General features: G+C 42.0%; 1 protein-coding gene across 1 annotated transcript; it reads left to right on the forward strand.

The window, feature by feature from the left end:
• The first annotated feature begins 37 nt into the window (after nt 1–37).
• On the forward strand, nt 38–9,316 carry ca4a (carbonic anhydrase IV a). Its single transcript, XM_076751158.1, has 8 exons — nt 38–307; nt 4,712–4,756; nt 4,865–5,029; nt 5,118–5,263; nt 6,399–6,491; nt 6,595–6,661; nt 6,750–6,913; nt 7,497–9,316. Exons 1-8 carry the CDS (start codon nt 244–246, stop codon nt 7,674–7,676), a joined length of 924 nt encoding a protein of 307 aa, XP_076607273.1. The 5' UTR covers nt 38–243; the 3' UTR covers nt 7,677–9,316.
• Nucleotides 9,317–23,739: the final 14,423 nt, after the last annotated feature.

The following is a 23,739-nucleotide window of genomic DNA, read 5'->3' on the forward strand; positions in this document are numbered from 1 at the left end:
ATGACAGTAATTGCATCACATTTGGCTCCTGCGCTCCAGGACCCCATTCATGGGCCCCCCCGTTGGAGCTCTTATCAGTGGAGAGCTTTATTAGACACGATGCCCGAAGGGGGAGGGGCCACACTTTCTTTCCTGTCGGGGTATGGCGATAGATAAGTATGAGACCCCCTGCAAGAATGCGATCACATCGAAAAAACAAGTCATTGTGTTGCCTTCCCTCCATCGAGTCAGAGACGCTCCAAAATGCAGCCGCTCATCCTGCCCGTTCTCCTGGCATCCTTCTGGACGATCTGCACAGGAGCAGGAGGTGAGTGTGATCCATCCATAGCTGGAAGATATGCCGGACAGGTGATGGTTTTATTTAGATTTCACCTGCCACTGAACAGGTCCTAAATATAAAGATAGTGTCTAAGGGAATCATTCATTGAATAATGTTCTTAGAACCCTCCCAGAAAAGGAATTGTTTTCAGTCTGTCTTTTAATATTTATTCTTATATTTCTGTTCAAAATCTGTGAGGTTATTGTAACGCTGAACGTGTAATTGGTGGATTATTAATATCTGAATTCATGTATTTAAATCCTGAATAAATGTGGAATGAATCAGCACCTCAGAAAGCATTTCAGTGAGACCAGCAAGGTGAAGCTGCTTGTTTTTTCAACCGTGTCACGCACTTAGTTCAATTAGAAAGTTGATATGTTGCGGAATCCCAAGAATCTGAGACAGAAATCTAAAAATAGATTAAGAAAGATGTTCGGCAGAGAAGTCACCAAAGATCCGCAGCTTCCCAGATAAAAAAGAGGCACCAAAGCAACACCAAAACCGCCTGCGTGACACTCTCTCCCCACACACACACACACACACACACGCACCTGACCCGTCCATCACACTAATGTGGCACCGGACATTCCTCCATGCGTCCGACGTGCGCATCTGCAAGGTGCGTTTTCACCGCTGAGCTCCCTGTTCAAGGGCACGATAGGATACAGAGGTTTTGTATCAGCTGAGCCAACAGAAGCAGGCAGCTCGGATCGAGCTGAAGCTCCCTCAGTGCCTCTGTCGAGCGGACACCTCTCTCTCCCTCTGTCGCTCTCCCTCTGGTGCACCTGCTCAGACCCACACTGAGCCAGTGACAGACGGTCGCGTCCTGGTTGCCGCAGAGAGACGCATCGAGCTGCGCACCGCCAGTGTCTCCAGTTTCATAGCGACTGATTCTGAGACATTAATTTGGCAGGTAAAGGTACCAGGATTCTAATGGAGTAGATTAACAGTAATTAATGACTGAGTGATACCGCTGCGCTTTTTGGTCGGTGTGAACAGGAAGAGTCATTAGTTAACAAATGCGCACATGAAAAGAAGGTGTCAATGACCCCCGACGAGGTTTTTCCACATGAATACCAAACACGCGTTTTCTGTCTTTAAAATGTGATTAGATTGGGCTAATTAATTTGGGGATATTCGGAATTTCAATTAGACAACTACAAGAATGAATAGAGAGTAATTTACATGTTTCACAGTTCCCTCTGATTGGCTTGATTGCAGTCCACAGCTGTTGACCATTCCTGCATCGGAGGGACGATGCCACTGACCGCTCTTTGGCTTTTGGTGTAAAACGCTCTAAAATGTTCCACAAATACTCCCGCACTGACTTGTAGGTCACATCCAGGGGAGACTTAATGTATGTGCGACTATAGATCGAACCGTTACAGTATCTATACAGTTATTTTTGCAAAGAGCTAAAGCACCAGTCCACGCAGACGCTCCAAGCTGTTAAACACTCACGGTGGCTCATCTGCTGCTGCTCAGCGCGCTCGGCTGGACTCGGTGTTGAGGAGGAGCGTCCTGCGCTTTGTCACATGCGCTCTGAGTGGAGCAGCTCTGAATGTTGCGGTGCGTTGCTCAGTACCTGCAGTTAGACACACAGAGGGATGAAAGTTTTGTCCGAGGCCTCTGCATAACGGAAACAAGTGCCATGTGTTTGTGGTGAAAGGGCGATCCTGATAAGAAGTATCAAATTCTCTCTTTTCTACTTTGCAGTTACGCACTTATCGAAAATTAATAACACGGGAGCAGTCGGTCCTCATTCTGTTGGGGATTGAGAAGGTCGGAGGTTGGAGAGGATTGGATTGGTACAGCATAGCATTTCTTTTGAACCGTGTGTTTGTGTGAGATGCAGCGTCTACGAAGGCACAGTTTATGTCTGGCTCTGCATGGCGCACACAACACAATGGCATGAAACGATCCGTCTCCGCGTCAGCGTGTACTCACGTTTGGTCGACGTGCAGGCAGACGTGGCCCATTTGTTTGCCTTTGCTGCCTTTTGTTTTCTTCTTCGCAGTTTCCTCAGTTTGCTCTCTTGGCAGACTTCTCGGATCCATTGAAACTCATTCATATTGTTCATTTGCTCTGCGGCGCACTAAAGATCAAAGCCAAGCGCCGATTGGTCAAGAATTATGCGGACAGAAATCTGATTGGCCGAGATGAAAGCAAGCGACTATGGGCCATAAAAATCGAGTTGCGACTAATTAACTAATACTGTCCAAGTACTCATTTGAGTAATAGTCCTGCATTGAAAATATGACCTCAGTAAAAGTAATATTAGTAACTGAATGTGGGCTATTTAAAGTATCACAAGTAAAAGTACTCAATTAACAGATTATTATCTCTGTTCTTACAGTTGTAGTCGGTGGAGGTGGAACTAACTTTTACTACTTTGTAATACTGTCAGTAAGTTGAATCTATAACGGTGCAACAGTTCTGTAAGCTCACCATACTTGTGTTAGCCTTCGGTTCTTTGTTGAAAGCCCAAGAACGGTCTGAAGCAATCTTCAGTTCACAGCCAAAGTATTTATTGAGGTCACATATAAAGTAATACAGCGCTGGTCTCAGACTGACAGAGCTCCCGCAGGATCTCCGCCAGAATGAGCCTAGTTGTCAGACAAAAGTTCACATTTATCATGTTGGGTTTGACCAAACCCAGTACAATAATCAGATATACGTTACAGAATATAACTGGCCAGTTCCCAAGGCCTGGGCATACCATATCTTGTTCTGGACAGGTGATAAACAATCTGTATGAGCGTGTGTTGTGTGAAGCATGTATCTAAATGCAATAGACATCACAAACAGAGAAGAGGAGACAAGAGTGTCAACAACCAGAGTGCCATCTGCCTTTTTGTTATGAGAAGTGGAGAAGTGGCTCTCACCAGTCATGTTATCCTTACGACTCTCAGCTATGAAAGACATTCATGTAGGTTAAAGATCATGGGATGAGAACACATGAGATGACCTTAAAGGGCCTGATCATCACACTTGTAGTTCTGTGTGAAAAATCTTGGTTAAGTAACTTAACTAAATCTGCCAATAAATTCAGTGGAGTAAAAAGTAGAATATTTTCCCTCTGAAATGTAGTGGAGTACAAGTATACAGTGGCATAGAATGGAAACACTCAAGTAAAATACAAGTACCTCAAACTTGAGTGTATGTGCTTAGTTACTTTCCACCACTGCTTACAGGCAAAAGATGAGCAAACATCATCTGGCTGAAGTGAAACTTAGGCAGGTATGTCATGTTCTGTAAAGAGCATCTTCTGTCAAAGCCACGAGTGACAAGCTTTACTGTCACAGTCTTCAGATGCATTTGATACAAGTTACAGGGCAGACACAGCTGCGGTCCTGATTGCTCCTATGATAAGACTGATTTAAGCTGTGGCCTCAGTGCTGACTTTTGAGGATGGAAAGTGACACATATACAGCTCCCAACAACACTGTCAGACCATGCAGCAGGTAAAGAGTCAAAGTTACTAATTAATCAGAATCTTTTCTCACCTTCAGTACATCTTAAAACATTTTTTTCTCCTCCTGTTTTTTTTCCAAAAATGTAAAGATAAATCAAAGAAATGAGCATCTCCTTAATTTACATGACCAGTATAGTGAATGATGGCACATGTGAAAATAATGTGAACGCCCCACGTTGGTTCCCCCCTGCTTCGTTTATTTTCAGTACCCATTATCATGCAGGAGCAGGAGGAAAAGGCTTACCAACATGGCAAAGAAAACAAACACTGACTTCCTTCACAAACACCGGGAGAAGTCCTCATACCAGTCTAACAACAGAGCGGGAGACCCTCCCCGTATTTTTTCAATGGCATGTGTGTTTTTCATAAATATTTGATTGGTGAGATAGCTGCAGATATTTGTCTCCAAGCACAGGGTGGAAACATGCAAACCAATTGTGAAATATTAATAAACCCTCAGACAAACATGTGAGAATGGGCCCTCGCTGCTGCAAAAGATTGGCTCTGTGTTTATTCTGATAGCACGGAAAGATAAAGCACAAACGGCAACTTTTTGGGGAATAGGAAGACAGCTCCTGCGTATTAGGGGTTTTTGTATGGCCGGGAATAACAGCTGACTTACATCAATAGGAGAACAATTCACTGTTTGCAGTAAGGGAAAAAAATAAACTATGAATGAAAAAGGCAGTTGTCAGTGTATATGATAAGAAGAAACATCCCATTCTGCTCTCACAATAAGCTGAGGCTTGTTGGTGTCACCCAGAGGTTAACAATGCAGGGAACTGCTGATACTGGCACTGGCATCAAGTGTCTGTGATTATGATCTTTACATTATTTGCTGATGCCATTAAGTCTCATGATACAGGTGTACGAGCATCCGACCAATGAAACTTTGCTTTTCATTTCCTGTGTTTCAGAATGGTGCTATCAGTCCCAGTCCAGCTGTGATCACCCGTGCAATGGTAAGATTATTTAAATACTAACTTAAAACTTAAAGTACATAAAAACAAGTTACAGATGTGAAGCATAATAAAACACAAGCTGAAAAATGGGTGTGTTTCTTGTTTCAGGGCCAGACAAGTGGGGTAAAGTCAGCAATGGCTGTGCAGGAAAATACCAGTCGCCCATCAACGTCATCACCAGGAAGACTTTGAAAGATGAGCGACTGACTCCTTTCAAGTTCGATAACTACCAGCAGATCTTCAGAGGCACAATCAAGAACAACGGTCACTCGGGTGAGGGTATTTTCCATTAAACATCAAACACCTATCATTGCTTTGCAGCTGTTGCATGAACTCTTTGTGCTCGCTGTGTCCACTCCAGTTCAGGTTGGAGTTCCTCACCTCAGCACCATCTCAGGTGGAGGCCTGCCAACCACCTACAAGGCTGTGCAGTTCCACCTGCACTGGGGCAGCAACGGAGGGCCTGGCTCTGAACACACCATCGATGGGGAGCAGTATCCCATGGAGGTACCTTAACCTTACAATACAAACACACACAGCCTGTCTTTAAAATGGTCAGCTCTTACTGGATGAAGGATAACTGATGTGTTCATCTGGATTATATGAAGGCAGTTGAGTAGATATACATGTCAATCACATTAATGACTTAAAATTGGACAAATAAAACAATTTTCTAAAATTGCAGAATTTTAGAAAATTGTTTCTAATGCAGAAGAACATATTTGGATGTTCCGTTAGTAACTTATCAATTGAAGCTGTTTGCTCTCATGTTATATTTGGAGACAGAGGAACAAAACAGGCCAATCATTTGTGTTATGATCACAAATATGACACTCTACAAACATGTATGTGAATATAGTTTAAAGGGTAAGGCTGATGACATTCTATTTTTTTTGTTGTTGTTAACAAATTCCATTAAAAGTGCATTAAAAGTCTGTTTTTCAATGCTTCCTGACTTCCTGACTTGTGTCTGTGGCACTCAGCCTCAAGCCCATTCATTCATTCCTGAAGGCATGAATCTTTAATAACAGGCTACAAATATATAGTTTCAGTTTTAAAAAGGCCCACACGGCTGGACTTTTATCAAACGTTACTCAAACATCAGTAAATAGTGCATTTGCTGGGAACTATTTTTTGCTACAGACTTTGCGCACTAGAGAGTACTTGGAGCAGCAGGATGGTCTATGAAAGGTTGACATGTTAACATCTCTTTTGTTTCAGAGTGTTAAAATGGAGCTCAAAGGAATGAGCTACATACGACTGTTGGTTTTGGTCTTTAATGGAATATGCTTATGATAAGAAGAATATAGAATATTACCACACATTTGTCAAAATATTCATTTGGTCTTTAAATTTCACTTTTTTTTATGGATTTTATTGATTATTTGGTGATTGTTTGATTGGTTTGAAATGTTTTTTGTTCATCAATCAAGTCCTTTAGGACTTCAGGTGTAGTTTTTAATATAGAGCTGATTCATTCGAACTGATATCTGCTGCATGCTTGAGCATGAAATCAATTCAACGGCCAGAAACTGATCAAATCATGACATTTTTGTTGGTCCTATTTACAATTAGAGTCTACTCAGACAATAAAGAATGAGTTTGTGAAAAAGTGGTAACATCAGTAATATTTTCTCTACAGCTGCACATTGTTCACATGAAGCATCATTACACTGATCTGGCAACAGCACTGTCAGACCCAGAGGGAATTGCAGTGCTTGGGTTTTTCTACGAGGTAACCATTTTAAATCCTGTATTGTTGACATCAAACTGTGGTCATAGAGCAGGCCCCAAGCTGAAATAAAACGGTGCTCAAATGTGTATATTTCCATTTTCAGATGTCCAGTAGTACGAACCGAAAGTATGACCCCATCATCAATGCTCTGCGAAGCATCAAAACCACAAGTAAGTGTCGAAGTTCAATAAAACCAGTTAAAAATGTGGCTACAGAGGAGCATCGCTAACGTTTCACCTGTGACTTTTCTTTTTTCAGATGGCAATACATCTCTGCTTCCCATCTCCCTGACACAACTCATCCCATCTGAGCACAATCTGACCACCTACTACCGCTACAAGGGCTCTCTGACCACCCCAGGCTGCACCGAGGCTGTGATTTGGACTCTGTTTGAGCATCCCATCCCTCTGAGCATGGATCAGGTTAGAATAAAATTTTGTTTTTGTGGATACATCACTCTTAAAGTACTCATGAGACGATTAATGAAGTAATGAAGCAGAAAAAGCAAAGATCCAAGTATGGGTTCATTTTCAGACCGTTCTATGGCTTTTGCTATTTTTCTGTAACATGTTTTCTGAAATATCGGATTATTTATCTCTAGCAGGTATTTAAATGAAACTGTTGGAGAATTTAAAGCGAATCTGTCTCTTTTGTCTGAATTTTTGTAAAGGTATTTGGGGACTGCTGGCTTCATCTTTAAAAATGTATTACATTTTATAAGCTAAATCTGTAAAGTAACTGATAACTGTTAATAATTGCTAATAACTATATACAGTGGAGTGAAAAATATAACGTTGTATAAAATGGAGATAATCAAGTAAAATACATGTACTTCAATATTGTTCTCAAGTACATGAAAAATGTACTTAGTTATGTTGCATTAATGTATTATAATGTACAGGTCTGGACAGAAACTCAGTCTCAGTCTCAGTCACATTGCAGACATTGATGATCTCTTTCCAGAAACTGGAGCCTAACGCCTGTGTTTATCTCCTGTTCCCTCAGCTGCGTGCGTTCTCTGAGCTCAAGTTCCACGACGGAGAGTCGATGGTGGGGACCTTCAGGCCGGTCCAGCCCCTGAACGGCCGGCAGGTGTACCGGTCGGGAGGCACCGTGATCCTGGCCAGCTCTGCCTTCCTTGTGGCCGCTGTTGCCACTGCCTTGGGACTGTCCCAGCCCAATTAGAGCAAGGCATCCCATGCTGCACTGCGACATCCATGAACACAATAAGTTCTGCATCACTCCTCAGCTGAACCCTGGTTTGTAACATCATTGCATGGTTGCTAAGACCACGTCGTAGTGCAGGCATGACTCACCTGGTGTTCCTCCCTTACAACACAAATGACAAAGGCGTTCGAGGAATGCCTTACGAAAGGTGCTGTAAGGGTTCAACCAGCATTCATGCATGCCTAGTGAAGTAGTAGGTCTTATTTCAGCGTTATGAATGTGCCATAAAGCAGGTTACCAAACATTCAAAGTGAGTTTGAATTCAAACTCCACACCAAATCTCTTAGTCATGCCCTAATCTTTCATATCATCCTCTAAAAACCAGCACACGCACACATCCTCACACACATTAGACCTCATCCACGTTGTCCAATGTCAGGTAAATTTAGTCTGCGCTAACGTCAGTCTGAGTTGCCCATGGTTTGCGCTCTGAGAGTCGATGTCAGCCCCATGACCTGGCACGTGATGTGTTGTTCTCAGTGGGGCATGTGAACACCATAGAGCTATTAATAGTAGAACTGAGTCACAAAAAACAAGCTCCATTTCAAAGCCAGCGGTCAAAGGAGTCAGCAGTTTGGCTTTTCTTTCCAGTCCAGGAGCACACAGCACAACTGTCAGGTGAACCCCGCTCAGTCACTCAGTCAGCAGTTGCTTTGGGACAGCGGGGGAGGGTGAGGGGTGTGAGGGCTTGCCTTTCTCTGCAGGAACAACTGCACGCTGTTCTGAGAGCAGAGCTTCAGTCTATTTCCTCCAAGAGTCACAGGCTACCGACTCCAGAGACAAAGGTGAAGATGCTCATTGGTGGGTCACAAAGCAAGTGGCAGCTTGGTTTCAGAGGGAAGAGGGAGCGTCTGCAGGAGGAGACAGCAACAGCCAGCATATAAAACGTCACGTCTCTTTTCAAACTTCTGTCATTATTTTCATGCGTCTCAAATACCTGCATGAATCCGCATGTCTTGATGTGCAAGATGTTTATCATGAGCCACATGTACAGAACATGGCTGCTGGAGTGAAGCTGCACACGCAGAACCGTGCTTGCCAAATTCATACACACACCTCAGGCACTCCATTTCCCATTTTTGACCCGCAACGTTCAGTGAGCTTATCTTGAGAACATGTGATTGTGTTCATGGCTTGTATTATAGGGTCTGGGATGCACTGAATGTTATCGACTGTGAATTACACCCCACTGAGTTTTCACTCATTTATTTAGGAGGACTTGTTATGTATTCTAATGAGAGATCTGTGCAATTTTGCAGCAAGATTTACTGTGATGATCGAGCAAGGAATCTGTATATTTTCCATTGTTTCATAGGCCATCAACTTCTATTTCTATGCTGTGTCATTGTACACATGTATTTATGTACCGAATGTGTATATTGATATGAGACGCACAGTTATTGTTATTTATGTATTGCAAAGTTTATATAGTGCTGAATGCAAACCCATATATGAAGCATCAAGTTGTTCATGACCAATCGAGTTTACTTATGATGTTCAAGTGTATGAGATTGTCAGGTTGTAATGCTTGAAAGTGTCATAAATAGTATGGCGAATGTGTTCCAAATGAACAAAAGAATAAACTTAAATGCCTTTTTAAAAATAGTCTCTTCTGCTTGCACAGGGAACGATTCAAACTGTTTGAACCCTGGATGAAAACAGCATGTAGCCTCACTGTCAGTCCTGCCCCCAAAACCTCTGCACTGTGAAAACTGATATCAGAACACACTCTGTTGGCTCTGTTGTTTGTCTGCTAGCTCAGACACACAGACAAGCTTCTCACTTTCCTGTCCGATTACTCTTCGGTGTGTCGGCAGAGTCTGAGAGTGCTCACGCATCTCAGTCCCTTAATCCTTTTCTAATTGACTTGTCCTTGATGTTACAAAGGCTGTGTGCAAGATTGTTGTATCATACACAGCTCACTATCAAAGCCACCAGACAAGTAACACAAACACACTGAAATCATGAGACAACACACACCTTTCTTTTTCTTACAGGCCTCTGAGACAGATCACAGGTGCTTTTTCATACTTCACCCCCCTTTCAAGTTACTTTACGTCCCCCTCCCCCCTTACTTTGCTTCTTTCCCCCATCATTAAGAAATCAAAAGGCTTATTGTGATGGACAGGCTTAGGAAGACAGCAGCCTCTCACAGAGACATGCATGGAGAGGGACAGAGAGTATAGATAAAAGGCTGAATGAAAGCCTCCTGTTCATTCCCCCGCTCAGGCCTCTCTTGCGTCTTCAGTTAAGCATCAAGAGGGACTGAAGATCAAGCAGTGGATGCTTCCTAACTGGCAGTGGTACCTTGGTCTTCTAGTCAACAGGACAGCACCCATACAAGCACACTAACTCCCCTAAATCTCCCCTCACATGACCCGTGTCCCTGGGGTCTCTGGGACAAAGGGCATCATTCTCCCTAGGAGAAACCAGAGGCATCCTCATACTGAATGTGACCCTCACTGAGACACACACAGCAGCCCATCAGATATCCAGCTGCAGTTAAAGGCCACTGGGCCGGTCTTTGTTTGTGCAGTTTACAGAAAAACAGTGTCACCTTTACTACCTCTTTATGCGATGTCCGTACTTCCTGCATCTCAGGCTTGAAATAAATCCCATGCGGCCTGTCCATCAATGGTGCAATCTGTGTGTCTCTGTGTCAAGCTGTCACCAAGAGATACCTGCTAACCTAGTTATTGTACTGTCAGTGATATAACTCACAGAGGTGTCTGCCAACTATGGCAGTCATGATGTAACGTTAGCCAGCGGTGGAGAATAACCCCTTGCTTGCCTGGTAATGTAGCAGCAGCTAGCCAGCGACAACAGCCCCCGTTGCTCTTGTTTTTACTGGGATAAGGATCTGGAGGAAGCAGTTGCAAAGGGCCAAACATTCATTTCCTCTTAAATTAAACTCAGGAGAGATAGACAGCAAGTAGAAAGTTGCTTTGTCCTTCAAAGTTTAGCACACAAAAGCTTTCATTCAAAGAAAATGACTCAAATACAGCAGGGGACCATTAACTGCTAATATTTTTGAGGAGCCGACTTATCACAGCACAGACACTGTTACAGCAATTAGCATACATTTCCCATCAGCGGGGATCATATCCTGCCATTTATACACAGCAGCTGACATCGGTTTACATTCAGCGCTGAGATAAACGATGAGAAAGAATGTGAAGCTACTTAAAGCCTTTTGATCCCATAGAGTACGACAATGAGTAAATCAAAGGGATTAAATAGCTTTCTCAAAAGCTTCATTCGTCCTTTCAATAACACTTGAGTTTCAATTGCAGGGGAGGTCAGAGGTTGTTGTGGTCAAAATCAACAAAGCAGTCATATAGCGACTTGTGACGTCTTTATCTACGCTCCTCTAAGGTGTTCCAGGAGTACCACATCATCTGGTTTGGAGGTGACAGGATCAGCTGCCGTCGAGGCGGCTCACTGCTCCCGTTGCCGGACCCATGAAATTGGAGTTACTAAAGCAGACAGAACTGGCTCGGAGGCTGGTCTGTGAGAGTCAGCTAAAGGAATAGGTTAACCGCTGTAATCCGTTTTAGGAGCAGCAGCTTTGGGAAAGTGATCTGGATTAGTCTGGCCTACTGTAGACAGCAGTTCATGAAGGGATGACTGGGGTGGATGCACTGATGTGGAAGAAAGCCTTGCAACACTAATAGAAGAAAATCACTTCTACAGTCAGCGGGATTTCAGTCTGTGAATGTGAACACAAGCTGCTCACCCCTCTTTTTAGCTAGTGTTTTTAGTGATGAATCATTAAATTGAGGGAAAGTTATTGAACTGTAATAGCTGATTCTTCAGATAGACATTGGCGCATTGGTCAGAATGCATCTGACAGGAGTCCAGTATTCATTCACACTCTCATTCAGAGTTGCCTTTGCGCTCCGACAGTGCAGTGGCCACCGTGGACAAATCTACAACAAGCACACATGAAGGCTGCTGAAGGGAAAACTCAAGGTGTACACGCGAGTTACATGCCACATGACTGCAGAGGCTTTTGTGGGTGCATTCATGTGTTTGTGGAGTCTGCCATGACAGGCATGAAATGGGCCGACGTCAGTTTCATTTGAGCATTGACTTAAATTCTGATTGCACTTTTACACGGGACTGTCTCCCATCTCTTACACTGGAATTTTGAAGGGATTTCTTCCCAGTCAGCATGAGGAGAGACCATTAAAGCTAAAAAAAAATTTAAAAAATTAAAAAAAAAAAAAACTCTTTCAATATGCATATGAATATGTGAGGTTAGTTTTAAGACCAGCTTGGAAAAATATGAGCCTATCCTTTAAGTTAAGCAAAGGAAATAAACTGGAAGGAACACTAGTTTTGTCAGTGGAGGCACCCAAGTGAAAGTAATGATAGTGGTGTGGCAGAGTAACTTCCAGTTCTATCATGGTCTCTGGTTTTAGGGTAGCTTTTGATGTATGCATATTGATAAGATGGTATTACACAATGAAATAAGATGTAGTACCTTTGTGAGTGTGTGTGTATGTGTAACGTCATCCTGGCTGTCTATTATTCAGATGGCGTGCAGCATTGAAAAGAAGCTAGTTTGAGCAAAGATATGATAAGTTCACCTCAACTAAGCTCTATTAAAGTAAATTTGCTCCAAAGGCCGGACAGTAAAATAAACAGGAGAACCTGCTGAAAATCTGTGCTCTGGGAGATTGTAGGGAAAGAAATCAGAATACATGCACAAAGTGAACTGTGAGGAAGCTGATATGATTACACTTTTATTGTGAAAGTGACACTCTGTGGTGACCTGAGTGCAGACTTGGACTGAGGTGGCGTCAATCAACAGGAAGAGGGCTCAGGCTGGGGTAAAAGACGGTCCCTTCTCACAGAAACAAAGGCACCTTAAGTACCAGCACTCACAAAGAGCAGGAGGCAAACATGGTGAAGCCTTTCTATTTTTGACAACAATGTTCTTTGGTTGTATTGTTCAGGGGGCACAGACCAGTTCAGGGGGTGAGGGGTCTTGTAGAAAGACAAAACTCATGTGAACCTTTAGGTTGACCATACGTTCAGCTGAACCAGATTCATGGCAGATTTTCCTGAAGAGCTGCTGACAAATCAGAATTGTGATCATGTATCACCAGTGTAGAAACAGTATATCATCAATAACCGTATTCATATTGACTTTAATGTGTCAAAGGACACAGGAATCCTGCGAAATTCGTGTCTGCAGGACACAGTGCGCACTCGTGTATCCTGTCCAAAGACAACGCTTAGCAACAGTCGTCAGCTGAATTCCCAAATCCACACAGGAGGATGTGATAATACACATGTTCTATTATGTACCTATCTATGACTGTATACAATTTTTCCACCCATCTACTGGTGCCACAAGGTTTGTTGTGGCTGCCGGCACACCCTGTTCACCCGGTTGGCGTGAGGAAGTGGGGAGCATTCTCATTTTCCATTTATTAAATTGAATTTTATGAGTCATTCTGACCAGTCACAATGACAGTGGAAGGCTGCTGGCTGCTGGTACATCACGACAAAAACCCACCACAACCCGCCAGCCACCTCCCACCCACCATCCACCCTTGGCACTCAGCCTCATACCCACCTCCCTCCCCATCACACAGCTCCGATGCTTTTTGAATGCAAATAAAACCACACTGGGGGAAAAAAAAAGGCTAAAAGGAGAAATGCTTTGGTCCAGCATCAAACAAATGTTTGATGCAGAAGCAGAAAAATTACACTTTATTCTTTTCAAGAAGTAATGTTTATGTTTTTAAAGGAAGGAGATACAGCCAGCCAATACATGCACACAGACAGACGACTGCAGGATGAGAGGACAAGAGACAGGAGACGGAAATGTCCTTGACTGTAGCTGTGCAGAGCTCTGTTCTGTTTTGCACAGCACAAATTGATGTGACTATTCCTAAGTTTGGGTATTCAACAATAACTTCCAGTATTCAAACACATTGTTTTTGGAAAGCTAAGAAACAGTCGGGACAAGTGAACGTGCTGGACATAGACATGGTTTGAGACAGTCTGTAAATTAGTTCTTTAAATGAATATATAATGAATATATCAGTGATCAGATGCTTATTTTGCAGCGATTATGACAATGTATTTTTACTATCATTGGCCTGTTGATTTAAAGCCCCTTTGGTTATCTGTGTCCAATATGTCAAAGCGTTTTTCCTTCCTAGATAACTTTAACTTTCACAGCAGACAGGACATGTAACATTCAGTCTGTTCAAGAAGAGGAATTAATTAGCTATTGATCGGTCAACTCTCTTCTCTATGGTGTAGCTTGCACTCCAGCTTTAATATGTGGATGGATAAGCAGTAAGACATTAGCATGTTGAAATAATATTATATAAATAAATGGTGTTACAGCCTACACAGTGTCTGTGAAGTGAACTGCTTGTGTTCTCTGCTCCCACGCTTCATGCTACACATGTACAATCGCTCTTAACGTGCATATATTTCTCCTTATCAGCTCACAAACTCATGTTTGTAGCTTCTGTGGCTGCACCTTGTAAATCTGATCTGATAATGCTAACAAATGACTCATGAGATGTCTTTAGATGTGTAACTGACATGAATGAAAGTGACTCAGTTTGCTCATAAATCTAATACGACACAGACAGTTTGCCAGTTTGGAAACGCTTCATGTAGACACAGTATGACACAGTAATGTGGGTTAAACCCATTGTCTGACTATGATGACGTGAAACAGCATTTTTGGGGGGAAGAACAACTGGACGAGCAACAGCAATGTGCTGACTGGCACTTATACCATGGCAAAAATGTTAGCAAACAGTTGCCCATTTTCACATCCAGCAGATATTAGCACTAGTTTGGAGTCCAGTATTCTCCTTTCTCCTCTTTCACAAGAAAAATGCATTTGTCCAGTTGTGGAGATGTCCAGCTGATGTTAGCTGCTTTGTCTATCATTTGGTGCTGGGCACTTGTGTACAGTGGGCTTATCAGTGTTTTTATAGTGAAAGCCATAAGAATGAACTTTATAGTATGATTTTGGAAGCTAAAACCAAAAACAGTGAGCTGAAAGAAGATAACAAGCTCAGTAGAGCTGCAGGGCAAACATAATATTGAACAGTGGACCTTTATATGTTACTTTAATTTTATTCGATACACAATGTAATTCTTTGTAATTCTGTGGGTGTGTGAGGTGTATGAAAGTACAGACCGAAGGCTGTAACCAGAGATTAGCCTTTATCTCGAGCTAATCTGCAGCATCACTCCTGAATGTGATGAACACAGGACAAATGAGGTCTCAGTCATCTTAAGGTGGATGTTAGCTAAGAAAGTAGTTTATCAATTTCCTCAGAAAAGGGAACTCTGAGCTTCCTGTTTTGCTTTTTGTTGTCATCTCAGTCATGGTAACTGTGAAGTCTGAGGGCATGACAAATGACTGCCAGCTACAGCTCACAGTGCTTCTACCAGGAAAACAAAGACGGTCATTGACGGTAGCTGTATTGTATCTATAGTGTGACATAATATTAAAATAATTATTTTTAAAAAGTGTAGAATGTATTATTACACTTCTAATTCAGTGCCTAATTCAAGTCTAATCAATATTAATTTCATTAAACGAAAGACAAAATATCAAATAAAAAATGTGACAGCTTAACAAATACTGAAAATTGAACTCTGCAAATGGGTGTCTAAAATTAGCGTTATGCAAAATATACCTGAAGATTGTGGAGGTAAGAATGATGAAAACGATTGCAGGAAATTTGAGAAAATATCAATTCTCTTGAAATTTTCCTTCAAAAAGTCACTCAAATCTGAATCTAAGCATTCTCACTCACACTCAAAAATCATGAATGGACTGTAAATTTGTCAGTCTGTGCATCTGAATACGTGTTAAACTACACATCAACTACAACCACACATCTTACAGTATTCAGTATACTGACAGTCCTTCTAAGCCAGTAGCAGGAACTTGATTTTCTGCATGCTTTGTATCAATATACTTATCTCACTGTGCAATGAGCCAGATTTCTTTTATTAGGTCAACAAAGGCCAGTTTTCGTCCAAAGTGAGTGGCTTCTCACAGCTTCCCTGAACAGTGGGACTACCCATGAAACTTCTTCATTATGAAATGTAGTTTTCATATGCATCATAATTGAATTCCAAATAAATGTTGCTTCACTTCTGCCTTATTCGCTGCTTGGGTTACTTTTCAAAGAAATTGCTCGTGTACCCTGTGTTACCCTTTCAAAACAGAAGTCAAAACACAACAACAAAAAAACTTGTAATAGTGCAGCCATAACTATCTAACATATTTTATTTGAAGGCTTGAGAAAACATAACATATGTCACACTATATGCAATGCTCCCAAATGATCTGCTGATGAAAAATGGGCCAAAGTACTGTTATCTTCTTCTGACCCACTTTTGATGCACAAGGGCTATCAGTGCTAACCTTGTGGCAAATACATGACATTTCCTGTGACTGCTTCACAATAAAAGTCTAATAATAATTCACCAGTTCAATGTATTAACGTCAATCAACAGCAGTCGGAAATGTCGGATTTGTATTAGCAGCAAATCAAGCTCCGGTACAATAGTGAAGGTAAACAGTGGGGCTTATAGCAATCAGATAAAATTATATAGAGCAACGCTGCATTACATGCTGCATCCTTTCCTGTCAATCCTTCATGTTTAGGAAGATAACTTGAGCCCAGCATGAGAACAGCATAACCCACCACTCACAATGAAAACTACTATATACAGCAGTAATTTATGAAAGTAAACACTTTGAATGGCAGGGTCGGGAAAAAAAAATGCAGACCATAAATAGCATCCCGAAACAAGGTCTCATTTCATGAAAATTTATAGGAATATTTGGATCTTTAGGGTTTAAGTACTGGGAACCTGAAATATTGTAGAGTAGTTATAGAGTAGTGGTATTTTCCCCACCAGCTAACATTAGTTTAGACTCTTCTTTCATGTTCATAGTAAATGTCCTTCTTTTTCTGCCCTTCACTGACCTCAGACAGGCTCCTCTGAAGCATTGCAGCCTCTGTAATGAAAAGCCTGCTGCAGGTCAATGGGACAGTGTGTCACCTCCCCTCTCTGTGGCAAAGTGCTCCGACCTTTCCAGAAACTGGTGAAATATCTTCCATATATTGTTACACCATCTCACCACCTTTCCCAAGGGAGCCACAGCCAAATCAGTGGCTGCCAAAACTACACACTGGGCAGGCTGAGCAAACCCTCACCTCTGACGCCTTTACAACAGAGGAAGGAAGGAGGAAATATCAAAGACTTCCCTCTCTTTTTCCTCCTGTTAGTGGACTTTCAGCAGGTCGTCATTAGTGCCGTGGTGACCCATTAAAACAAGAGGCAGCTTCCTCATCAGGCGTTTGTTTCACAGCTGAATGAGGTTCAGGGACATCCGTGTGCTGTGACTCAGAGGTGCAGCTCATATTCGACTTCTTCAATTTCACGCTGAATTAGACAAGCACTCCAGTTTCAAAGGGAATGCATAGGCAGGATTTGCAGGGTAGCATTACTGAGTGTTTCTGTGGCCAAGTCAATCATTCCAACACACACAGCATCTATGCGTACAAGAAACCAATGAGGATGGCCTTACTGCTGTGTGTACAAAAAAAGTGTAAATGTGGTGGTTTGCGTAGATTGACACCCACGATGTGTTGTTAACAGGGCACACATGTTGTGGTTATCGTAACACATCAGTCAATCCCTCACACTCTTGGCAGTTGATTCCTCTGCTGTGCAGTCTGGGACACTGCGAGCCTCTCGGATATCTGCTTTAAGTTCATTCAGCCTTTTTCCTGCTGCCCTGAAGGGGACAAGGGGCTTTTCTTTCCATTGCTTCTGCTGACATTGTGCTGTTTTGGAACGAGAAGCAGGGAACTTTTCAAAGGAGTCTGCAGGCACCCCACAGGGTGAAGCTCCTCTCTCTGTGTCTTTCTATCTGCCCCCACCCTCTCCACATACCCCCAGCCGCATTTGTTTGTTTGCCTGTGTGATCAGCTGCGAGTGTGTGTCCTCATTCTGCCCTGAATGATGTTGTTCAGATGACAAGTTTTGTCAGCATCATATAGCTGCGTGGCTGTTGATCGAGGGAGTTCTCGGATCACACAAAACCAGGGAGACACTGAAGCCTGGAGCATACGTTACTGGTGCAAAACAGTGGCTGTATGATACACATGTGCACTGGGGGAAGAAGGAGACATACAGTGATTGCACAGGAGGCAGCTCTGCTTCTTGACATGAGCTGCTGTTCCATCTTGATCACTTCGCAGTTTCTAACTTTAATCTCACATAGTTCACACAGAAAAGATGTAAGAAAAAAGATACAGAAAAAGGATATGTATGTATTTTACCATGACTTATTCAGGTGATGAACATTTACAAAGGGACACCCTGCTCCATCCATGCAGCAGTGGAGCTCCTTTGCACTTCCTACAGTAGGATATACCGCACATACAATCATGGGTGGATGCACAGGGAAACGTGCATGCATCAGCACAGACAGAGGTAAACTTACACGTGAAGTTTCATAATAACTGGCATTCAGCTTGAAGCCAGGGACCATATACATGTATGCCTATATACAATATATATATAAACAATACACGTTTGAGTACATAAAAATAATTATATGAAATTAATATGAATGATACAAGTGCTCTGGAGCTTCCAGTGATATCAGATCAGTGGTGTTCAGTTGTCATGGAAGAATGGATGTTAATATTTCCCTTTTTTCCAGACCACTTTAATAGTGTCATACTTATATGACCAATAGCTACTAAATGGATTTTGTGGGGAGATTATTTTGTCAGCTGTCGTTTCCAAAGTCAATAATGAACCTTAAACTTCAGACATAATACAGGACTCTGAAAAAGGCCCATTTGTAGCATGTGTACGGATTTCTTCAAAGCATCCACTAATCAACATAATATTACTGGCATCAATTATTATTACTTATTTAATTCCATTTGAACATAAATGCCTTTGATTTGATGCAATCTAGGAAAGACAAAGAGGGGAAAGTTACTTTGCTTTTGATTGTCATTTTATGCATACACTTGCATATTTCAACAATCAACCACAGTTATACAGAAGTTCTAAATTTTCCTGAATCTGTCATATCTAATATTTTCCCACAGTCATTTGTTGAGGCCTGTTTGGGTTTTTCTGGTCCTGAGTTCTCTCCCAGATGAGTGGCTCTCAAAACATCGGGCCTCTGAATTATTAATATTTATCATTCACACATCCTGCCGAGAATTATTCTCCTGAATGGGATGAGATTTTGTCACTAGCTGAAAAAATGAAATGTTGTTTGTTTATAAAAACAGGGGCGCCACTGTGGGGGACATTATTTGTGCCTCACCCGCCCTAACCATGACCTTTGACCCAGGTGATGATATCATTCATCATATGGTAAGCAAATAAGCTCTGCGTCAGGTTTCTACATCACTATCTCTGCAGAAATAACACTGCTGACATATGATGTAAAACAGGTCATGTAGAAAGACCTGCGGCATCTAAAGGATCTCATTAAGCTTCATTTTCACTATAGTTGGAATTCTTAATTAGATGTGCTTAATTGCCTGTGAGACAAGGAACATTTGTGTTTACCCACTGTCCTTGTCTACATCTATTCCCACTGCAGGGAGGCTGCCAACCTGCCCTGCAGCTTCTCGTTCCACACTTAAGTTCCCAATGAGCACAATTATAATAGCCAGCAGCTTTTCACAATTCAATGACATGCAAATTTTTTCAGCTTTGTGCACTTCACTGAGAAACACACCTCCACAGAGAGTGTGTTAGCAGGGACTCTGATGAACAATGACTGAGAGCACTCTGACAACAGCTTATGAAACATTAAAAAATGGATATTTATCACTAGCTTTAATAATGAATCATTTATTAAAGCTTTTATAGAGCAATAATAAGGCATTTTTAGCCCCGCTAGCAACTATGAATGGCAGTATCGGTGTGTCAGCAACACCCCTTTGATCCAAACTGAAAAATCTTAACAACCAGTACATGTATTCATGCCCCTCTCAGCATAATTAGCAATCCCTTTAGCCATCCACTGATTTTTCATATACAGTATCACCATCAGGTCAAATTTGTAATTTGCCTAACACTTTGGTTTATGACTAAATGCAAAACTTGCAAGACGAATAACTTCCCATCATCCCCAGCTCTGTTAAGTACAAATTAAAATGTTAGCATGATGACATGTTCAACTAGAAGATGGACTCGGTAAACATAACATCAGCATGTTAGCATGCTGGCGTTGAAGCACTGCTGTAGGTACGTACAGCCTCACAGAGCAGCAGGCCAGGCTGTAGACTCTTGGTCTTGTTTAGATCAACATTTGGGTTGCCAGGATGTGAGAATCCTTTGGTTTGTGTCCACTTCCAGAATAACTTGTTTTGATGTTTAATTTAGCTCTAGAGCAGAAAAACCGCTCCATCCGGACCAAAATATTTTCCAAAATCTACAGAGATCTGGAAGAGCCCTTTATTAATAACACAAAGTGACATTTACAACTGCAAACCTGGCATATAAAGAGAGAAATTACCTTTTGAGAATGACTTAATGACTTTCTAATGAGCCATCAATCTGCAGTGATAAAATCAGTAAATCATCAATGAAGACTTATGGGCTTCTCATGTCCTGATAAGCCACCAAAGCTGCAGCTATAAATGAAGAATAAGTTTTGGCTTTTGGATGTCCTGCACTCTGCAACTGCTCAAATAGTCCATTGAAGGGGATATCCTGATTAATTAAAATGCTAGATATAAAAAAAAAAAATACAAAAAATGAAAGTTGTCTAAGGAGATCAGACTTTAGAATTAACTATTAACAAGTCATAAGTTATAATTTATAAACCTCTCAATGTATGTAATTTTAGGATATAACACTGGCATTTATTAGTCACATGAATCTGATGCAACGGTTAAGTCTTCATCTTTTCCCATGAGCGTGGGCCTCTGAATAAGCGTGATCCTCCTACACATCGACATTACAGGCTCTTCAAGCTATGGTGTTTGACACCAAGGTGAGACTTTCCATTCTCACCCAAACATTGACTTATTCTCAGATTATGTTTAGTGGCAGACGTATGGCGCAGACCTGAACTGTTGACCCCCACCCACAGGTCTCAGACACATTGTGTAGGGAGGGACCGGGGCATGACCTGAGCTGACACAGGATGACAAAGGCGACGAGTCTATAGGGGCGCAGGGTGAGGGATGGTGACATCACACACACACCCAGCCCAGCAGAGGATGTGAGATAGATAACCAGAATCTTGTTTGTTTTCAGTTTGGGGGAAGTGGATGAGTTGGAGAACTGGAGACAAGGAAAACAATACATCATGCGCTGATTTCATATTCCTCAATTAGGTCACCGCATGTAAAGAAACGCAGACCTGACAGACAGTGTAGTATAGCCAAATTAAAAGTATTAATTACATTATTTAATTATTAAATTAAGCTATAGTCTGTCATGTTTTAGATCTGAGTAAGAGCAGTTTATTAAAGGTCTCATCCGATGAGATATTTTACAGGTCCGTTGTACTTGTGGCCTAAAGCCGTGCTGATGTTACAGGCAGCTCCAGATGTTTCACCCTGGTTTGTTTATTGTGGGTGTCTGTGCAGAAGGCCACCACTTTCTCATGATTACCGTCCTATTTCCACTGCCGCCACTGCATCATCATCATCATCATCAATCATAACCTTCCCTAGACCTCCAACCATAAACCCCCTTGTTGGCCTGACCATGTCATGTGAGTCCACATGGCCTATAAAGCAGGTGAGAGGGATCAAGTTTGAGTCTGTGATCCATAAATCGGTCCTTCTCTATACAAAGAGTGACCTACTTTGTAGCTAACATGATGCATACATTTCCTTCCATGTCTTCAAGGTGAAGATAAGTTGTGCGCAGCATGTTGTCTTGTCAGATAAAGCTATTGTTGATTAGAGTTTATCAGGCTGGAGCAGAGAAGAAGGTCAGGTTTGCCGAACACATTTGCCGTCCTGTCCACTATCTGTGTTCACATGTTTTGTAGTGTTTGTACATGCAAGTTGGATACATTATTTTTATCCTGTCCTATATACAGGTGACATAACATATGACCTGCATATTGTATCTACAGGGTAACTCAAACTTCAACTTAAAAATCTGTCTTCAAGTCCACAATTTTAACTGAATATCTATTGAACTGAATATCTATTGAACCGCCTCCAACATGACACGATTTGAATATAACACGCGCCATAATGTTTCTCATGTTCTTGCTGTCCATCTGCGTGTGCATCTTGATTGTACCTATAACCTCTGGAAAACTTTGCCCAAAAGTTTTAATGGAGCAAACGTCTTTTGAGGCGCTGACTTGGCACCGAAGCATTTTCTGAAAACTTAAGCGTCTCTTTTAATATCTGTCAAAGTGTGTCAGTGAGTTGGAAACCTGGACAGGGAATGCATCGCCACACATTCCTCGGGCAGAGCGGTTCACATCTCCAAACATAAACATAATGAGAAACTCCTCACGTTACTTCCCAGAGTTTTTCAGATGACCGATACTGTAGTGAATCCATGGCTACGTGCTCTGTGTGACTGCAGACAGAAGTACAGTTTGTGTGACACAGGCACAGACAGTCTCCAAGGGGAAAAGGTAGAGACAACTTGTCCACCCTGGGACAATGGGAAACAAAACTGTGTCACGTCATGGCACACAATCATTCTTAGTACACCAGGATACAGGAGGGAGGGAGAATAAGGCTGCTGAGTCAAGCCAGACAGGTAGTCAGCGAGTTAGTCTGCATAGCTTTTACCACTCTGCAAAGACCTGACTGGTGTCCCTGCGGTGTCCTGGCACCAACTTCTGAAGAGCAACCCCTCTGTGTTGATATGATCATAAACACTGATTAAGTCTCTTGTCACAGGCACAAAAAAAAGAACTGGGAAATAGTTTGTTGCCTTGATGCCAGGAACAATAAATGCTTTGGGCTGCGATACAGGAAGCTAACCTCTGTGGAGGTGTATGAGAGACTATGACCGCATTGCAAGGGTATCTTTGCTGACAAGTGGCACGTATAGCACCAAGAGAAGGTTTTGTCCCAAAAGCTACTATTGGTTCTCACAAAAGAAGCAGAACATGGCTCCATTACATTTCTCAAAATGCAACATAGGCATCCGTTTAAAATCTCAAACCACGTTAAAGGTAGGCCTATTGTTGGCTATTTTGGCAAGTATGTTTATTAGTTTTCTTGTTGAGAGTCAGAAGAGGAGATCAATCCCACACATGTCTGTGTTAATTATGGAGCTAGAGCCAGGAGGTGATTAGCATAGCATGGCAGAAAGACTTGAATTGGGAGAAATATTAAAATATAAAAGTTGTTGTTCATATGGATGAAAATGGAAGAAATTGACCAAAAAAGCCAGAAAAAATGGCTTGGGTACTTTCATCTGCAGTCGGGAAGGGCTGAGTCAGATAATGGAGGAAATGGTGTAACATTAACTATTGTTTTAAATCTATTGTGATAGATTTAAAGTAATAGCCACAAGCAACACGACTAACTCTTGTTAAATCAGGTGAACATACATAACTTGCCCTGCCATGCAATTGCAATGGACTGCAATGACTTCTCTGTCTTGTTTCATGATGATCCCCATCTATAGTGGTGTTTCACTGGACCTTTGTGAGCAGTTAACTGAGCAAACATCGTCAACATCCAGCACAGTGGCGCTGAATGTTTGTTGCTCCATTAATCCACAGGACAATAAAAGCTCCTCACCCTCGCAAAAACGACAGTCATCCTAGAGCACTTTGGCACTGAGGTCGTGGACCCAACCGCTAATTAGAAAGTTACATGCCTCCATACTTTTGTATGCTTTCCCAGTAAGAAGTTTCCCCCATCTCATCCATGGTGGTTTTCACTTCGTGCCCTCCACCTGAATTTAACGCGTCATCTGTGTCACGTGACTGCAAACAACCTATTATTACAATTCATCCCGAGGGAAACATGAC

The sequence above is a fragment of the Chaetodon auriga genome, chromosome 15 (genome assembly GCF_051107435.1).
Source record: "Chaetodon auriga isolate fChaAug3 chromosome 15, fChaAug3.hap1, whole genome shotgun sequence".
Classification (NCBI taxonomy): domain Eukaryota; kingdom Metazoa; phylum Chordata; class Actinopteri; order Chaetodontiformes; family Chaetodontidae; genus Chaetodon; species Chaetodon auriga.